Genomic DNA, 16,560 nt, shown 5'->3' with positions numbered 1-16,560 from the left:
TACATATTATAGTTATCATATAAAATTATGAAATTTAATAATATGTACATAAAAATGAAAACTATAAGCACCTCTAATTGCATTTAATACAAGGCATCTTCATTATAAATTTTTCTCCAAATCACAATCATAATCGTATACCTAAGCGGTTTTGTTTACTCTCTACCTATCTCTTTTTTCAAATGTGTAGCGGCCTAGTGATAGCTTCTGTTGTTCATCCCGAAACAGCGTATTGGGCGCCAGACGCACATGTGCGTTAGGAATTTTGTGGTAGCGCCATGCGGCTAATAAGAGAACTAATATACATCAAAATGATAACATATCCCACAACTTCCACCAAAAATTGAAGTATTATTGTCAGACCTGTGTATTATTGTATATTATGTATATGACCGTGGACGCGGCTATAATTTTACGTATTTGTATCTATGTTATTCTTTACTATTAGAACAAAATCCATAAATTAAAGCGATTAGAATAAGGATTGAGTTTTGGTTGTTTATAAAAATGTTAGCAATGTTAACCGCCGATTGGTTTCCTTTGGGTCGAGACATTTATTTTAGGTAATATAACAGTATAAGGTTATGGTACCGAAATGATCTGTTTAAACAAGAAACAGAAGAAGAAAGAAAACAACTCCATTATTCACGAAAAATAATTATTTTTAGAAAATTTGAATTGTATCCTTTATCTTTCCAAGACGAAGTATCAAGTAATAATGTATTAGTGGCAGCTCCTTATGGAGGTTCTATCGCAGTCACCAGAAATTCTAAAAAATTGGTGAAAGTTCAAGGAGCGAATAAGCCTACGATATATTTATACACATCTTCAGGAAAACTAACAGCCAAGTTGCAAGTAAAAGTTTCAAAAACTATTTTTTATTTTAAATTTAACTTTTTTACCATATCATGATTATAATTGTCATTTCTTTTAGTGGAGTGGGGGGCAACTAATTCTTTTGGGCTGGTCTCAACAAGAAGAATTACTATGTGTGGAAGACGATGGCATGGTTCATATATATGATATGTTTGGTACATATCAACATGCTTTTAGTATGGGAAACGTATGATATTTATATCTAGATTTATACCTATAATTTGTAGCTAATTAAAATATGTGGAGATTATTTCTCTAAAATATTCTGATTGTGTTGATATTTCTTTGTGCCAGGAAGTGAAAGATACTAAGGTTGTAGAAGCAAAATTTTTTGTCAGTTACAGTGGAACTGGTATTGCAGTTCTAACATCTACTAATCGTATATTTCTGGTGAATAATATAGTTGAACCAAAAGTTAGGCAAATATCTGAAATTCCTAGTAAGTAGATAAAATATATTTTCTTACATTACTGATTAATCTAATCTAATAAACTGGTCTGTAATATTAATGTTTCTTTACTCTTCAGGATATGGTGGGCAAATTGAATGCTGGTGTTTAGTTCATTGCGATAGAGAAACGCGTGTGATATTATCGAACAGAGATGGAATATTTGTAATACATCAGTCTCATCAAAATGCAACTCATATACCATTTGTATAATATAAAAACTTTGAATGTTGAGAGACAAAGAGAAATACATTTTTAATGCTTCAAACAATTTTATATTTTTAGGACAACCTTTTTACCAGACACAATAAAGTGTTCACTATAGTTGCTATGGCAGTGTCTGGAAACAATCGTCATATCGCTCTTTATACGGATACTGGGCATTTGTATATGGGTACTATAGATTTCAATGAAAAATATTGTGAACATTATACAAATATGAAAGAGCCCTTAGAAAACATAGCATGGTTAACATGTTTACATTATTTTTTATATAATATCATGATAAAACGACTCAATGATATTCATACAAGAATTTATAGGTGTGGAACAGAAGCTGTAATATGTAGTTGGAATAGTACTGTAATGGTAATCGGACGAACAGCCGAAACCATAATATACACGTACGATGGACCGGTACATCTTATTACAGAGATTGATGGTGTACGTGTATTATCTGGTTCTTCTCATGAAATGATACAAAAAGTACCGAATGTCGTTCAAAAAATATTTCGAATTAATTCAACTGATCCTGCGTCTTATTTATTGGAAGCTTCTAAACAGTTTCAAAAAAGGAGTCATAAAGCTGATAGTTACATGGATTTAGTCAAAGATAAATTAGATGCTGCAATAAAAGCTTGCATCGATGGAGCTGGCCATGAATTTGATTTTGAAACACAAAAGCTTTTAATGAGGGTAAAATCTTTAACTGTTATTTGTTATTGTTCTTCTTCTTGTTCTTCTTCTTTCTATTCTTACTTCTACAATATAAATATGTACATATTTATGAATGTATATTCCTTGTATCAATACTTCTAGGCTGCTAAATTTGGGAAAGGATTTAGTAAAACAATTAATCCTGAGTATTACGTCAACATGTGTCGAACCTTAAGAGTTTTAAATGCAGTAAGGCACCCTGCAATTGGAATTCCACTAACATATACACAGTATCCTTTCATTTAATATCTTTCTTTTAATTTTATCGCCTTCAAAAATGTAAGACAACGCCTTAATGATGACAGGTTCACTATTCTCACGAGTCAAGTGTTATTGGATAGACTCGTTGCAAGAAGACATTACTATCTAAGTATACAAATTGCACGGCATCTTCAGTTACCAGAGATCGATGGAGAAAGTCGAATATTAGCTCATTGGGCTTGCTATAAAGTAACATTTGTTATCTAGTTTCGTTTGCTCGATCATCTACCATATCTATACGAATAAATTTTCTTGTAATAGGTAAAACAGACGCAATTAGATAAGGAACAAATAGCAGAAGAAATAGCTGATAAATTAGGCTACGCGCCTGGTGTTTCTTATAGCGAAATTGCAAGAAGAGCAGCCGACTGCGGCCGAAAACAACTAGCAATTAAAGTAGATCGTTATTATTAAACAACTAACTGTTGAACAGTTCTTTGTTTCGTCTAATATATTATCATATGTTACACTCTTATATATTGTTTCTAGCTGATTGATTACGAACCACGTGCACATCAACAAGTGCCACTTCTATTAACGCTTGGTGAAGAAAGAGCCGCTTTACGTAAAGCCGTTGAAAGCGGAAATACCGATTTGGTTTATACCGTAATACTTCATCTCAGGGAGAACATGCCACTCGGTGATTTTCAGGTAACATTTTATTATCAATCGGTCCAATAGAGATAGAAATTCGATTCTTAATATATTTCTCATTGGACTCACTCCCTATAGATGTCCATAATGCACTGTCCTTTAGCTATGGCTTTATACATCAAATACTGTCAAAATCATAATCGAGAAACACTTCGCGATATTTATAATCAATATGATGATTTTCATTCTCAAGCGATATGGTTCATTACCGAGAGTTATCAGCGAAAGGTTTGCAAAAATCAATATAATTATAATATTATATATATCCACATATTTCATTACTTCACATCAGAATTTATGATACATTTTAGAATACGATGTCAAGAGAAGCATTATTACAATCTGCACAGGAGAATTTCAAGTTAGCTCGTAACGATACTAATGCAGCTTTGACAGAAGAACAAATAAAATTATTACGCTATCAAAGGTCTATGGAAGATGTATTAAAGAAACCGATTGTAGGGAAACCACTTCAGGATACTGTAAAAGTATTACTATTGCGCAATGAATACAAATTAGCTGATAAATTAAGATCAGAGTATAAAATATCGGATCGAAGGTACAATCTATATTTTTTAAAGATATTTTCTTTTATATTACTATTGATGTATGAAGAGTGAAAAATTTCTTTATCTTCTTTAGATATTGGTGGTTACGAATACAATGTTTGGCCGAGCAGGGCGTATGGAACGAATTGGAAAAATTCTCCAAAAGTAAAAAATCCCCTATTGGTTATGAGGTAACCAATATCTTAAAGCATTAAATAGAATTTACTTATTCATATCGATATACAATTTTTATTTAAAAATACTTTGTTACTAAATATGTATTTTCCCACTTATTCTAGCCTTTTATTGACCAATGTTTAAAATATAACGAAGAAAGGGAAGCGAAAAAATATTTACCTAAAGTAAGGGACGAATTGAAAGTAAAATACTTGGTTAAATTAAAGTAGGTAAACTCACGTAAATTATTTATTACACGACCTCGAACAATATAATGAAATGATATATTCTTATAGAATGATGAACGAGGCCGTTCAAACGGCGATAGAACAAAAAGATGTTAATGCGTTAACTTATTTACTAGGTCAGTGCGAAACTACAGACAGGCAATTAATTGATAAAATTAATGTGTATTTAACAAGTCTTAAAAATTGATATCCTATTACATTTAATTTAGTCCTGAATTGTACAGTAAGTACTGTTATCTATATTCTATAAAAAAGTAACTATCAAAATAGATTTACGTCAATCTATAAATGTATGGTTTAAGACGATTCGAAATTAAGCCCTCTGTAAAACATGTCTTTGTAACAATAGTCATTTGAAATTGTTTTCGTTCACATTAGTGATTTACGCTGAACGAGTACATATGTACATTGTTCAGCCACAAAAAATTAAATGTGTGTATGGATGAGTGCATGCGTCATGTAAGACTATATTTATTTTAAGATGTAAATAATATCATACAAAAAATAAGAGTTAATACTTTTTATTCATCTTTTAAAATTTCACTAAAATAACAACACTTACCAATTTAATAATGAACTGTTAATCAGTAGTTATCAATAATAAAAGAAAATAGAATTGAGTAATATTTATTCAATATTGTTTACATTAAAATGCGTTTTATTAATTGAATATATATAGACATGATGCACATTAATTACTTTGTTTGGTAGATTGTATAAAAGTTCTGTGTTTATCAATGAGAATATTGACAATCGATTGTTCGATTTCTTCACCTTTATTTAATTGCTCGTTAGTAAGAGAAATAACATCATTATTCTCTTGACTGACAATCGTAACCTCTTGTTTTCGAGTATGCAACATGTTCCCTATAACTAACTAGAAAAAAAATTGCAATATGTACACAAAAATCAATTTATTCACTTTTTACTATACTACTTATTTCACTGTTATTACTCACGTTGTGTTTGTACTTATTTAGTGCATTTCTTGCTTTTGAAATTAGAAGACTTTGATCAGTTTCTAATTTAAAAGATATTACAAAAGCCTCTGGAACCCACAAACTTACAAGAGGAGCTAATATTTTTGGCACTAACTGTAGAGATATTGTTGGCGGTCCGCTAGAAGGAATTTTGTGAAGGGACTGGAAATTTAAAAATCATTTATATGCATGTGTATGCGTGCATGAATATAGAAAATTAATAGAAGATTTTAAACTTGTATACCAATTCATTGGATGGGATATAGAAATCTGAAACTGCAGCTGCAAGATACAAAATTGCTTTATTTTTAAGACAAGCTAATGCTTGACAGGCAGATCGAAGAAGCCAAAGATATTCAGAAAGCGTAGTGAAAGTGAGTTGCAATAATTTATCTTGATTCAAAGTTTCTTTGTACTTGCGTAATACTTTTATCACGTTTTCTCTATATTGTGGTAAGACTGAAAACAACCATATTATGAGCATTTATATGCATTGTTATACAATTTTTTTTGACAGTCTACAAGAAATATATATACCTGTGATCATGCTTTCTCCACTTTGTTCATTGATCTCTAACATATCCAAAAATTTCTGACCCTTTAAATGTCTTGAAAAAGGTTCCAGAGAATTAACTCTGCAAATAGGTAAATTACATATAAATAAGTAATAAAGTATATAAGTGTATAATATGTTTTTAAGTATATATTGATATAAGTACCTATGCATAAAAATTACAGCATATCCATTTTCTAGGAAATATTCTGTAGATGCAGATCCTCTTGTCCCTGCGCTAAAATTATCAACGAATCTTACCGTATTGTGTTCTAAAGGTATTGTTGTGCCCCCGCTCTATAAAATTGATGCGTACTAATTTCAAATAACAATACCTATACAATATATAATGGTAGAAAAGCAAACACTCACTGTTACTAATACGACTTTATTATTTCTCTTCAATTGTCGTTCTACAAATGCTTTTAATAATATTTCATTCTGATTAAAGTCTTGAGGTGGTGGGTGTTTAGCATAAAAATCCTCCCAAGTTGTATCCATATTTTCATGTATAAACTTTTTACACAACTGTTAAATATTTCCTATTACCTAAATCAAATGAATAAATTTCAATCTATATCTTTAAAAAATTTTACAATATACACACTGAATTGCATATATAAATCATAAAATAAATGATAAATGTAGAATATGTTAATAAAAGAAATATTTATTGTTATTGGAAACAATTATATTTTAATTAGATATTATAGAATGCATTTATGAAACGTATTAAGCCTTACCTATATTAATCGGTACAAGCGTATCACGTTCTTCTTAGAATATAAGTAATACTATGTAGATGCATTTTTTCCGCGCTCTTAAATAAGCCATGTCATTCTCACGTAAAACACATGTATTCGCAAATACATATCTATCTCAGATACGAGAGATTTGTTCTCCAAATTCGGAAACCTTGCGGCTTAAATAACACTTTGTGTGCATATATATATATATATACATATACATGTGTGTGTACATGTATACTTATATGCGAATTCAAGGCATATAATTATTCAAGCGGTTCGAAGAATTTAATTATCATTATTAACGAAGAAAAGAATGATACCTAGTTCGGTATCGACGTAGCGCTCTCTTGCGATACGTTCAGTAATTTAACACAAACATGTATATAATCGATAAAAATGTTCTGTTACATTATCACAAGATATTTCAAACATATCGATCATGACTATCTGCATGGCTGTACTATTCCTAACCATTGATTAAGTGCCATAACCTTATTCAGATTATTTGCATAATTTAATATATACTAAAAAACGTTATACTTTATAGTTATTTAAAATACATACTTCTTAACAAATCCAACGATTATTAAGATTGTCATAGGAAATAATATATGTACATATAAATGTTTATTTCATATTTAAATATTATTTACCATTTAAATTTTATGTATACAATGTATTTATAAATTGATAGTGTTGTTAATTATCACTTACAGTATAGTAATAATAACTATCATAATTGAGAATCATCTACATACATATATATATTACAAGTTAATTCAATTTCATTTAACTTTTTCTAATTAGCACTAATTTAGCAAAGAACATGCTTTTTAGTACTCTGGAGGTGAAGCATAGTACTTAGACCTATCTTGAATCGATATGAACTGAAAATAAAAATTAAGAAATTTAGTAATTACGCAAGTTTTGGATCGTAATTAATTGTTCAAAATAACTGTCAGCCAATATTTTATATGGTTGACTTGACACAGTGGGATTTAAATATAATCTATTTTATTAGTTACATATCATTTTTATTATTTTCATTATTATTAATATAACATACCTTATATTCTTTGTCTTTATACTCGTTCCATGGCTCAGGATTTCTTCTAGCATTCCAAGTAACATCAGGGCTCCGAAAAGCCAGACGTAATAAATAACCCGATGAGAACAATGCTCCGAATCCGATACAAAAAAACAACGGTGCTAACTAAAGAGAAATGAATAATAATATTTCCTTGCCATATGATTCTTCGGGCATAATCTTTTACGTACCATCGAATTCTTTTTAAAAGTTTGCCATGTAAGACCCTGCATTTTAGCCATCTTGCTATAGTACTAAAATAGACGTCAGGCACCACGCTAAAATAAACCGTTCATAGAAATCAAACTCTTAACTGATACTTGTTAACATAGTATGTACTTACTATAGTATGGTATAGATCAATATAGAGAGCGTAGTGTAACGTGTAGATTTCGAATCCTGAATGAAATTTTTATGAAAACGAACCTACAACATTTTAAGCATCGACAATAAAGTCAATATAGATTGACAATGCAATGCTTTTTAATGCATTACATATTACATTAATAATTTTCAAAGATTTGTCAAATTATTAATCACATTTAATACTATAGTAATACTATAGTTTATTTTGCATAGGATTTTAGATTTTTGTTGAATACACAAAAATTAAAATGAAATTCTCTTATGTTATTCACAGAGTTCATAGTATACATGTAGTATATATATGTGTAAAAAACACAAGCTATTGGTTGAAGCTTTAACGCATTGATGATATATTATACTACTGGTTAGTTTCATTTTCATCGAACTTGAATTGGTCGTCTATTTTATTTGTGGTTTCATGGCGGTATTTCAGAAATAAAAGTAAATTTTTGCAGTTTGAGGTCTGTGGTCTGTATAAATATAAGTGTTGATCTCAGCCAACTGAGCCGCAGAGATATATGGAACTTTAATTAAATAATGTGTATATGAACTTTTGTTTGCGATGTGGTATTTCGATAAATGATTCATTCAAGTTTATTAGATTGTCTGCTACCATTAATGTCATTGCATTCGCCTAGCGTAAGAATGAATTTTTGTTCGTGACACGTCTAAAGAAGTCGGTAAGACGGCGATTTTTAGTTGTACACGATAAGCGGGATGGGTTTCTCTACGAGTTTACAAGGACAGTCATCACACGAGGCATTACTTGCCCGTCAAGATGCTGAAATTAAGCTTCTGGAAACGATGAGACGGTGTTTAACGATTAAAGTTAAATCAGACCGTGAATATGCTTCAACAATCTCCTCCCTGACTATGCAAGGGAAGAAGATTGAACGTAACGAGGATCTTGTTGGTAGTCTAATAGCGCAGGTACATCTTCGAAATTCAAACTAAATTTAAAGTTGAAGTTCATGATTTTTTTTTCAAGAATTTACAGTGGCTTCTTAAAAACATTTGCTTATTTGGTAACGTATTGTAGAGCTGGAGAGATATTATGGACTCTATCGATCAGACTGCAAAATTAATCAAACAGCAGGCAGATTCAATTGAAGCTATAGTAGTTGAACACATTATGACATTATATTCTGAAAGAAGACGAGCTAGGAAAGTGTATCAGGAGGAGCAAACGTGGTTGAACAATCAATTTCAGCAGGTAGAGAGCAAGCAACAAGGAAGTTCTATACTAAAAACAAATACCTATCGTTTTATTTATTATATGTTTATTGCATAATCTAGTTGACTGAAGATGTTGCCAGGAAAAAGTTGGAATATCAGAAGAATCTAGAAATGTACAAATTGATGAGATCCCGTTTTGAAGAACATTATGTCAAGTGTAAGTATTTATATTGTTTATTAATCTACATTTATTTACTGTCGCTCATGATATCTGTTCAGCCGGTAGAGTTGGCAGAAAATTGGATGAAGTAAGAGAAAAATATCAGAAAGCCTGTAGGAAACTTCACCTTACCCACAATGAATACGTATTGCTTTTGGGTGCTGTAACAGAGTGTGAACATGACCTAAGAACTTGTTACTTACCCAGTTTGCTTCACCGACAACAAGCGATTCATCAAGAATTTATAACATCATGGTAAGAGCATCTTCTTGGTTCTAGATTCTAAAAGAGTTTATTATATATAACTGTTTTATTCTATGAATTGTTAACACATTTTATGTGAAATTTTTATGCAAGCATATGCTGATAGAAAAGGTAAAGATTAATAATGATTATTCCATCAATGACATCCATTGTATAGCAAATATTAAAACCTTGTTTTTTGCATGATAGGAAAACCATACTTCAGGACATAGTGAAATATTCTGATTTTACGACAGATAAATTTCAAGAGATACATCGGCGAATGCAAAAGGCTGTTGATTCTGTAAAGCCTGTAGAAGAGTACAGGGATTTTATAGGGAAGCACAGGTATTCATTTCAAACTTATATTTATCATTACAGTTTAATGTGAATAATATTAATAATTTGTTAATGTTCAATACAGAACACGACCAGCGTCACCGATAAGATTTATTTTCGATGAGAACCTTGTAGATGATACATCAGGAAAATTGTTGCCAAATAAATTAACAGTAGATAATTTGACTATAGATTGGTTAAGAAATAGGCTAACAGAATTGGAAACTTCTTTGAAAGCAACTCAACAGAGTCGACAAAATCCACCATATCCATCAGAGAACAATAGCGATTCTAAGTAAGAATATATTGTGTCAAAAATAATGTCTAAATGTTATTATATCACTAGTATTAAAATGGATTTATTTTACTCTTTTTCTATTTTTTTGTTGTACGTTAGAATATCAATTTTGGATTACTCCCGTGAAAGAGAAGAATTGCGATTACGCTGTCAAGAAAAGAGACTTCAGCGGCAAGTGGATGTTATTAGAGCTGCCTTAAATGAATTAGGTTGCGAAGAATTACCACTTGGATATGATCTTTCAATGGAAAGCTCTTTCGCTGATTCACCTTCTATTAGTAAGGTAATAAGAACTATATGTCAAATAGTGGATATTTCTATAAATATTATGGGTATTTCTTCCAAGAACGTTGCAAACTGTTCTACTACAAAATAGTTTTTCAATACAAAACTATTTGTTTCTGGAGGATTAATAGATTTAGCTAGCATCACTGCCCTTGCAGAAAAATACAGTTGCAGATATTGGTCTGTTTACATTACGAAGAAATCAGCGGTTCATGACAATATTTAGATCTCCCTTCAAATCCTTACCGATAATAAACGACACAAAAGATGGAACGATTAGATCGAGTAGCGAAGGTCCTACCTCAAAAGCAGATAATACTCTACCAGTTGTATGTTTTCTTCATATGTTATCCATTTGTTGTACGAATATAAACGTATTTCATGCGTAATCGCTTCTTTTTTATCTTTACAATGTTATACATATGTTTATAAAAGAATATACATGTGTTATAAAACGTTTATAACTAAATTAGTAATATTTTGTGTGTGACTTTTAATATTAAGCATGTTTATCTTATTATGCAAATAAATTGCATTCAATTGTGATCCTAAACTAACATTTGCGATGCGTTTTAATGATAATGATTAAAATAGACAAGAGGAAGGATATCTCATGTTCTAGATATGTCCCGTTTTACTTTTTAGATGAAATATGTTATGTGTATGTTATAGACATTCCGTGGGATATCGCATTTAACAAGTCAAAAGGGAAATGGAAGTGGTGATCTTATGGAGGAAGAGTGGTTTCATGGTGTGTTACCCAGAGAAGAAGTTGTGAGATTACTCGTAACTGAAGGAGATTTCTTAGTACGCGAAACAACACGAAATGATGAATGCCAAATAGTTTTATCTGTTTGCTGGGATGGACATAAACATTTCATTGTACAAACTACTCCTGAAGTAAGCAATCGGTTGCGTTTTTAATTATGTAATATAATTCACTTCATATAATTCAAAGGGCACAGAAACAAATCGTATGTGTTTTTATTAATTTTAGGGGCATTACAGATTCGAAGGTCCTACGTTTCCATCGATTCAAGAATTAATCAGGCATCAATGGTTATCCGGATTACCAGTGACTAGTCGATCTGGAGCTATTCTCAAAACCCCAATTTTACGTGAACGTTGGGAACTCAATAACGACGATGTAATTCTCCTAGAAAAGATAGGACGGGTATATGATTGAAATTTAAAGAAAAAAGAAGTTACTTTAGTTTTTTAAACAACTCGAAATCTAATAAGTAATTGATAGCTAACTTTAAGTTGAATTAATATGAATTTCGCCTAATTTAGAAAACTTGTTATTTCAAAAAGTTTATGTACATAGAATAAAAATAGATGTTTAATTGTAAAATATTGTACATTTTTAGGGTAACTTTGGAGATGTATATAAAGCGCAGTTAAAAACTTGTAAGACTGAAGTGGCTGTAAAAACTTGCAAAGTAACGTTACCGGATGAACAAAAACGTAAATTCTTACAAGAAGGACGAATATTGAAGCAATACGATCATCCCAATATAGTAAAGCTTATAGGAATTTGTGTCCAAAAACAACCTATTATGATTGTTATGGAATTAGTACCTGGTATATTCAATAAATTAATCTATTTTGGAATTAAATATTTAGAGTTAAATATTTTTCATATTGTGAATAACAATTGTTTGTTGATATCAAATTAATATGTATGATAGGTGGTTCTCTGTTAACTTATTTAAGAAAAAATGCTAATACTATTACGCAACAAGAACAACTTCGAATGTGTAAAGATGCAGCTGCAGGTATGCGCTATTTGGAATCTAAATATTGTATTCATAGGGACTTGGCTGCTCGAAACTGTCTCGTAGGTAAATGTGTGTGTATGTGAACATATTTTTAATTATTATAAAAATCATTTGCACAAGGCATATGAATTGTAAAAATACCAAATATAATATATTTTATCTTTAGGATATGAATCTATAGTAAAAATATCAGATTTCGGAATGTCACGAGAAGAAGAAGAGTATATAGTATCAGATGGTATGAAACAAATCCCAATTAAATGGACTGCGCCAGAGGCATTAAATTTTGGTAGTTGAAAAAATATCGTGTGTTAGATGTATATTTAAGATTCTAATACTATTTTTCACTCTAATATTTTCTATAGGTAAATATACGTCGCTTTGTGATGTGTGGAGTTATGGAATCTTAATGTGGGAAATATTTTCTAAAGGTGGAAATCCTTATAGTGGGATGTCTAATTCTCAAGCTCGCGAAAAGATAGATGCAGGTAATATTTGAGTCATAGCCCTCATTACACTTTCATTATTATGATTATTATTATTGGGTATTTACTATTACATAATAAAGTATTTTACATGTAGAACTTAAATAAAAATTTCTCTTTCTGTTCTTAGGTTATCGAATGCCAGCACCAGAAAATACACCCGATGAAATATATCGTTTAATGTTACGATGTTGGGAATATGAACCGGAGAAGCGTCCTCATTTCGATCAAATATATACCGTTGTTGAGACGCTTTCTCAAGCGTATTTATAAATAATTTTATGTCGGTGCTAAGCTGTGTTACGAATAACATTTTTCTCATATTGTTTATTGTAGCTCTCGATTTTCTTATACAAGTCTTATAATATCTCCGATTATGAGCTTTAAAAAATGATGCTCATTAAGACGTATGTATATGTTATATCTCTGATTTGCTATGAAAATCTCAAGCAACGCAATAATTTATGTTTTCAGAAAATTTAAAAGAAAAAGCCTTGAACTCAATTGTATGACAATAAATTTTACAGGTAATAATATTCTCTTTATTATAAATACTTAAGAAGTGCTGAATATCTAAATTCCACTAAGAAAAAAGGAACCGTATTTTAGTCATTACCAATTTGCTTTATTATGATATTCATTTCTACATATCACTATTTCTCATTATTTGTCTTGAAGTACATCATTCTTTCCATGCACTAGTATTCCAGAATAAATTGATTGTATTTGGATTTAAAACGTATTACGTTTCACCGAAATTCAATCAAACATTGAATCAAACGACATTTGACATTTTCATAGTGAACCATTGGTATTTTTACTTCTGCATTGTATTTATATGTATTGTGAATAGGAAATGTGAATATGTATCGTACTCTGATATAATAGTATATAAAATTGTATTGGGTATTTCTGTCAAAGTGGAAGATTCAAAAACTCCGAGTATTTTCAGGATGACCCAATACCGATACATTTTCTATTGTTCATGTTCTTGATTTTTTATATTAACAGTTCTGCCATAAAATTCCTTATATTATTTATCCGTCCAAATAATAATTCAATTTTAATAATCAGTATTGATCAGTGAAATAAAGAATGTTAGGTCTTGAATTCATTCAGAACAGATTTTCGCAATAAGCATACTAAATATATTAAATTGAAACTATAAATATAAAAGTTTTGTAACATTATTTATACATGTAACAAAGTTCCAAATTTTTAAAAAATTTGATTTTTATAATACGTAACTTATTAATATATAAGGAACTTACAATTTTTTTATTTTTATCAAAAGTCACAGAATTTATTAGTTATTGCTGTTTCAATACATGGTGTACGCTTAACTATTGAGATGTGTTAGACAATATCATGTTTAATATTAAAATTGTGCCTATAGATATCTTATACATGTATGTATTGTGCGAAATGCGTAAGTTATCCTCTGTAAAGTTATAACTAGTGGAGAATTTATAAATGTTCAAAACAGTTAAACTCTGTTGTATTATATTATTGTCTATATGCTTTATTATATGTTATTCCGAGTTGCGATTTAAAAAGGAAAACGAATGTGTTGTTATTCTACAATACTCAATATTACTTTAAAAATTAATAAAACTTGTATGGAAGCCTTTTATAAAGTTTGAATTTTTGTTGTTAAGGTGTTTAAATACTTGTTATTGTTACCATTTAAGAATTTTTATTTCTATCTATATTCTTATTAAAATCATCTATACGAAATTACAGTTTTTTACAAGTATAATTTAATAAGTTCATCACTTACAGCTGAAGGTGTTAATATACCTAAATCAGTAAATAAGAGGCTGATATAATGTGGAGGTGTATAATCAACTAATGGATGTTCTTTCTGCAAGTCCTTTTTTAACGTGCTTGCTGTATACTGTACAGAAAAAGACAATAAAAAACAAATCTTTAAATATGTACTATATCTTAATTAGAAACAACTGGGAAAATTTTAGTACACTACCTTAAATTCATTTGGAAGATCGACTTGATTTAATGGATATATTCTTGAAAATTTGAAACTCTCTGTTAATACATAAAATGGTTTTTTTACTTCTTTAGCACACATTGCCATTGTATATGTGCCAACCTACAAATGCAAAGTATTACATGAAAATGAGAATTCACAATGTTAATAATCATTTAAGGAAACTCTAATACACCTTATTAATGACACCTCCACTTTCTGCGACCCCTTCTGCTCCTACCATAACCATATCAACTTGTTCCATAACATATCCCATTGCAGAATCTAATATTAATGTGCAAGATACACCCAAATCTGTCAAATTTTGACACATTTCCTGCCTGCCCATTGGTAAACATGAAAAGAAAACAAACATATACATAAACAAGCATTTTAAGTTATTATAAGAATACATACCCACTATTATCTGGAGAAGAACATGTTACATATACTTGAAATATTTTATTACTTTCAACAGCTCCCTTCATTGCTTGCAATACAACTCTAGACTTTGAATGAGTAAGTATTTTCTAAAACACAATGTTATATTATAATTGGGAATCAAGAGGGATCTTTAAAAAAGAGAAATTATAAAACAAATAAAATTACAGAACCATCCTTAATAAAGTGTGCTGCAACTTTTGCTACTTTTCCTCTGGCAGCTACTAATTTCTCATAAAACATCTTCCCTCTATGAAGCATAATACCCTTGCATTCTGCAAATGACTAATATCAAATAATATAGAACAACGATCAATATGACTTCAGATTTTAAATATACTTGTAAAATAAGATAACAAGAAACAAAGGGAAAAGGACCGACATGAAACAAGAAATCCTGACAAATTGTACAATAATATCCTTACAGGAGTATCTAATGTAGCCAAAGTTATAAAACGAAGAAATAATTCACTGCCAGATGCAATAGCAGTTACAGGATTTTCAGTGGATCTCATCGCATCTATTGCATTTTGCAGACAATACCTGAGTTCTTGAACTGTTTCAGCTGTAAAAAAAAAAAAAAAAAAAAAAATAGACGTATAATACATATATGTTGTCTCTAAAAGTCTATTAATATGTTCTTACATTCTGAATATTCCAAAACTTTTAGTAATGTGCGTATAGCAGCCATCCCAGCAGAAACATCTTTTTCATTTTTTATGATGCCATTGAAGTATTGACAAATTTCTGAGAAAAGAAATAATAAGTATAATTATTTTGTTAATTTATTATATTGAAATAAGTTACCTTTCTTTTCCATAATGTTTGTTCAAATATTACGGATACTTTTTATTTCCGATCAAAATAACACATCACTTGCTAACTTTAGGTTAATGTTAATGTTCATATGCCTAAATATATGATTAATAATGCGTTACATATTCACACCACAAATTTTTTACATTAAATGAATTGTAATATTATTAAAATTGTAAAGGTAAGTAAAAACAAATAAAACTCCAAATAAGTGCAAACAAGAAAATCCTATAAAAATCTGGTGTACATGTATGCACATGTATTTGGTTCATTGAACAATGTCACACTTATATAAATTTGATAATTGAATATATTTTTTTTCATATACAACGATATTATTAAATGACGAATATTTAAGTTTTTCATTGGGTTACAAATATAAAACAAACGGATACCAAATATTAAATGAATGTATATATATTAAAGTGACTGAAAGTGCATATAAATAAACATAATTAAATATGTAGTATCTGGTAATAAATATATGTATGCAGTAGTTGTACTTTGAATTGGAAAAATTTATAAATAAAACTGACAAAATGTGTCTGAATGAAGTTCGAAGAATTTACACTTTTTAATATAGAGTTTAATTTTAAAAACAAATTT

The 16,560-nt window shown here is 29.8% G+C and overlaps 5 protein-coding genes across 12 annotated transcripts; 2 read left to right on the top strand and 3 right to left on the bottom strand.

The window, feature by feature from the left end:
* The first annotated feature begins 92 nt into the window (after positions 1–92).
* LOC132909944 (vacuolar protein sorting-associated protein 16 homolog) lies at positions 93–4,674 on the top strand. Of its 2 annotated transcripts, XM_060965210.1 has the most exons (17): positions 93–563; positions 669–855; positions 935–1,063; positions 1,171–1,315; positions 1,404–1,531; positions 1,610–1,791; positions 1,867–2,239; positions 2,363–2,490; positions 2,566–2,710; positions 2,783–2,917; positions 3,011–3,172; positions 3,254–3,403; positions 3,487–3,734; positions 3,818–3,914; positions 4,023–4,126; positions 4,197–4,371; positions 4,451–4,674. In XM_060965210.1, the coding sequence occupies exons 1-16, from the start codon at positions 508–510 to the stop codon at positions 4,333–4,335; spliced, it is 2,508 nt and encodes an 835-aa protein (XP_060821193.1). In that variant the 5' UTR covers positions 93–507; the 3' UTR covers positions 4,336–4,371; positions 4,451–4,674. The 2 variants fall into 2 exon arrangements, with proteins under 2 accessions (XP_060821193.1, XP_060821194.1); XM_060965211.1 differs by lacking the exon at positions 93–563 and having other exon boundaries at positions 694–855; positions 935–1,031; positions 4,197–4,674.
* An 85-nt stretch (positions 4,675–4,759) lies between these two features.
* On the bottom strand, positions 4,760–6,778 carry LOC132909965 (uncharacterized). The gene is made up of 7 exons (XM_060965258.1): positions 6,425–6,778; positions 6,054–6,230; positions 5,848–5,978; positions 5,666–5,763; positions 5,373–5,587; positions 5,108–5,290; positions 4,760–5,025 (listed from the first exon to the last, which is right to left on the bottom strand). The coding sequence occupies exons 2-7, from the start codon at positions 6,180–6,182 to the stop codon at positions 4,840–4,842; spliced, it is 942 nt and encodes a 313-aa protein (XP_060821241.1). The 5' UTR covers positions 6,183–6,230; positions 6,425–6,778; the 3' UTR covers positions 4,760–4,839.
* Positions 6,779–7,056: 278 nt separating this feature from the next.
* Positions 7,057–7,854, bottom strand: LOC132909980 (cytochrome c oxidase subunit NDUFA4). The gene is made up of 3 exons (XM_060965283.1): positions 7,709–7,854; positions 7,497–7,643; positions 7,057–7,317 (listed from the first exon to the last, which is right to left on the bottom strand). The coding sequence occupies exons 1-3, from the start codon at positions 7,757–7,759 to the stop codon at positions 7,264–7,266; spliced, it is 252 nt and encodes an 83-aa protein (XP_060821266.1). The 5' UTR covers positions 7,760–7,854; the 3' UTR covers positions 7,057–7,263.
* Positions 7,855–8,203: 349 nt separating this feature from the next.
* Positions 8,204–14,347, top strand: LOC132909943 (tyrosine-protein kinase Fer). Of its 7 annotated transcripts, none has more exons than XM_060965202.1 (15): positions 8,205–8,813; positions 8,923–9,096; positions 9,180–9,276; positions 9,339–9,534; positions 9,733–9,870; positions 9,947–10,156; positions 10,259–10,442; positions 10,603–10,773; positions 11,117–11,344; positions 11,442–11,591; positions 11,815–12,028; positions 12,136–12,288; positions 12,392–12,514; positions 12,591–12,713; positions 12,841–14,347. In XM_060965202.1, exons 1-15 carry the CDS (start codon positions 8,601–8,603, stop codon positions 12,981–12,983), a joined length of 2,517 nt encoding a protein of 838 aa, XP_060821185.1. In that variant the 5' UTR covers positions 8,205–8,600; the 3' UTR covers positions 12,984–14,347. The 7 variants fall into 7 exon arrangements, with proteins under 7 accessions (XP_060821189.1, XP_060821185.1, XP_060821186.1 ...); XM_060965203.1 differs by having other exon boundaries at positions 11,442–11,618; positions 12,136–12,222; XM_060965201.1 differs by having other exon boundaries at positions 8,206–8,813; positions 11,442–11,618.
* Positions 14,348–14,447: 100 nt separating this feature from the next.
* LOC132909966 (translation initiation factor eIF-2B subunit alpha) lies at positions 14,448–16,232 on the bottom strand. The gene is made up of 8 exons (XM_060965260.1): positions 15,946–16,232; positions 15,784–15,885; positions 15,564–15,703; positions 15,307–15,423; positions 15,115–15,227; positions 14,894–15,038; positions 14,695–14,820; positions 14,448–14,607 (listed from the first exon to the last, which is right to left on the bottom strand). The coding sequence occupies exons 1-8, from the start codon at positions 15,956–15,958 to the stop codon at positions 14,458–14,460; spliced, it is 906 nt and encodes a 301-aa protein (XP_060821243.1). The 5' UTR covers positions 15,959–16,232; the 3' UTR covers positions 14,448–14,457.
* Between the last annotated feature and the right edge of the window lie 328 nt (positions 16,233–16,560).

This window comes from Bombus pascuorum, chromosome 8 (genome assembly GCF_905332965.1).
Source record: "Bombus pascuorum chromosome 8, iyBomPasc1.1, whole genome shotgun sequence".
Taxonomy (NCBI): Eukaryota; Metazoa; Arthropoda; class Insecta; order Hymenoptera; family Apidae; genus Bombus; species Bombus pascuorum.
This window is presented reverse-complemented; position numbering and strand designations above follow the sequence as displayed.

What these genes read in the sequence shown, in the direction of transcription:
- LOC132909980 (XM_060965283.1), bottom strand. Translation starts at nt 7,759, where the DNA reads ATGGCTAAAATGCAGGGTCTTACATGGCAAACTTTTAAAAAGAATTCG. An exon ending in CTTTTAAAAAGAATTCGATG is followed by an intron (nt 7,644 to 7,708) that starts GTACGTAAAAGA and finishes ATTTCTCTTTAG; the next exon opens with TTAGCACCGTTGTTTTTTTG. An exon ending in ATAAAGACAAAGAATATAAG is followed by an intron (nt 7,318 to 7,496) that starts GTATGTTATATT and finishes TTTTATTTTCAG; the next exon opens with TTCATATCGATTCAAGATAG.
- LOC132909966 (XM_060965260.1), bottom strand. An exon ending in TGGCTACATTAGATACTCCT is followed by an intron (nt 15,424 to 15,563) that starts GTAAGGATATTA and finishes ATTTGATATTAG; the next exon opens with TCATTTGCAGAATGCAAGGG. An exon ending in TCTTCTCCAGATAATAGTGG is followed by an intron (nt 15,039 to 15,114) that starts GTATGTATTCTT and finishes ACCAATGGGCAG; the next exon opens with GCAGGAAATGTGTCAAAATT.
- LOC132909944 (XM_060965210.1), top strand. Translation starts at nt 508, where the DNA reads ATGTTAGCAATGTTAACCGCCGATTGGTTTCCTTTGGGTCGAGACATT. An exon ending in ATGCAACTCATATACCATTT is followed by an intron (nt 1,532 to 1,609) that starts GTATAATATAAA and finishes TTATATTTTTAG; the next exon opens with GACAACCTTTTTACCAGACA. An exon ending in TATAAAATATCGGATCGAAG is followed by an intron (nt 3,735 to 3,817) that starts GTACAATCTATA and finishes TATCTTCTTTAG; the next exon opens with ATATTGGTGGTTACGAATAC.
- LOC132909943 (XM_060965201.1), top strand. Translation starts at nt 8,601, where the DNA reads ATGGGTTTCTCTACGAGTTTACAAGGACAGTCATCACACGAGGCATTA. An exon ending in GATTTTATAGGGAAGCACAG is followed by an intron (nt 9,871 to 9,946) that starts GTATTCATTTCA and finishes TGTTCAATACAG; the next exon opens with AACACGACCAGCGTCACCGA. An exon ending in TGTTATGGAATTAGTACCTG is followed by an intron (nt 12,029 to 12,135) that starts GTATATTCAATA and finishes TATGTATGATAG; the next exon opens with GTGGTTCTCTGTTAACTTAT.
- LOC132909965 (XM_060965258.1), bottom strand. Translation starts at nt 6,182, where the DNA reads ATGGATACAACTTGGGAGGATTTTTATGCTAAACACCCACCACCTCAA. An exon ending in ATAAAGTCGTATTAGTAACA is followed by an intron (nt 5,979 to 6,053) that starts GTGAGTGTTTGC and finishes TCAATTTTATAG; the next exon opens with AGCGGGGGCACAACAATACC. An exon ending in ATATCCCATCCAATGAATTG is followed by an intron (nt 5,291 to 5,372) that starts GTATACAAGTTT and finishes TTAAATTTCCAG; the next exon opens with TCCCTTCACAAAATTCCTTC.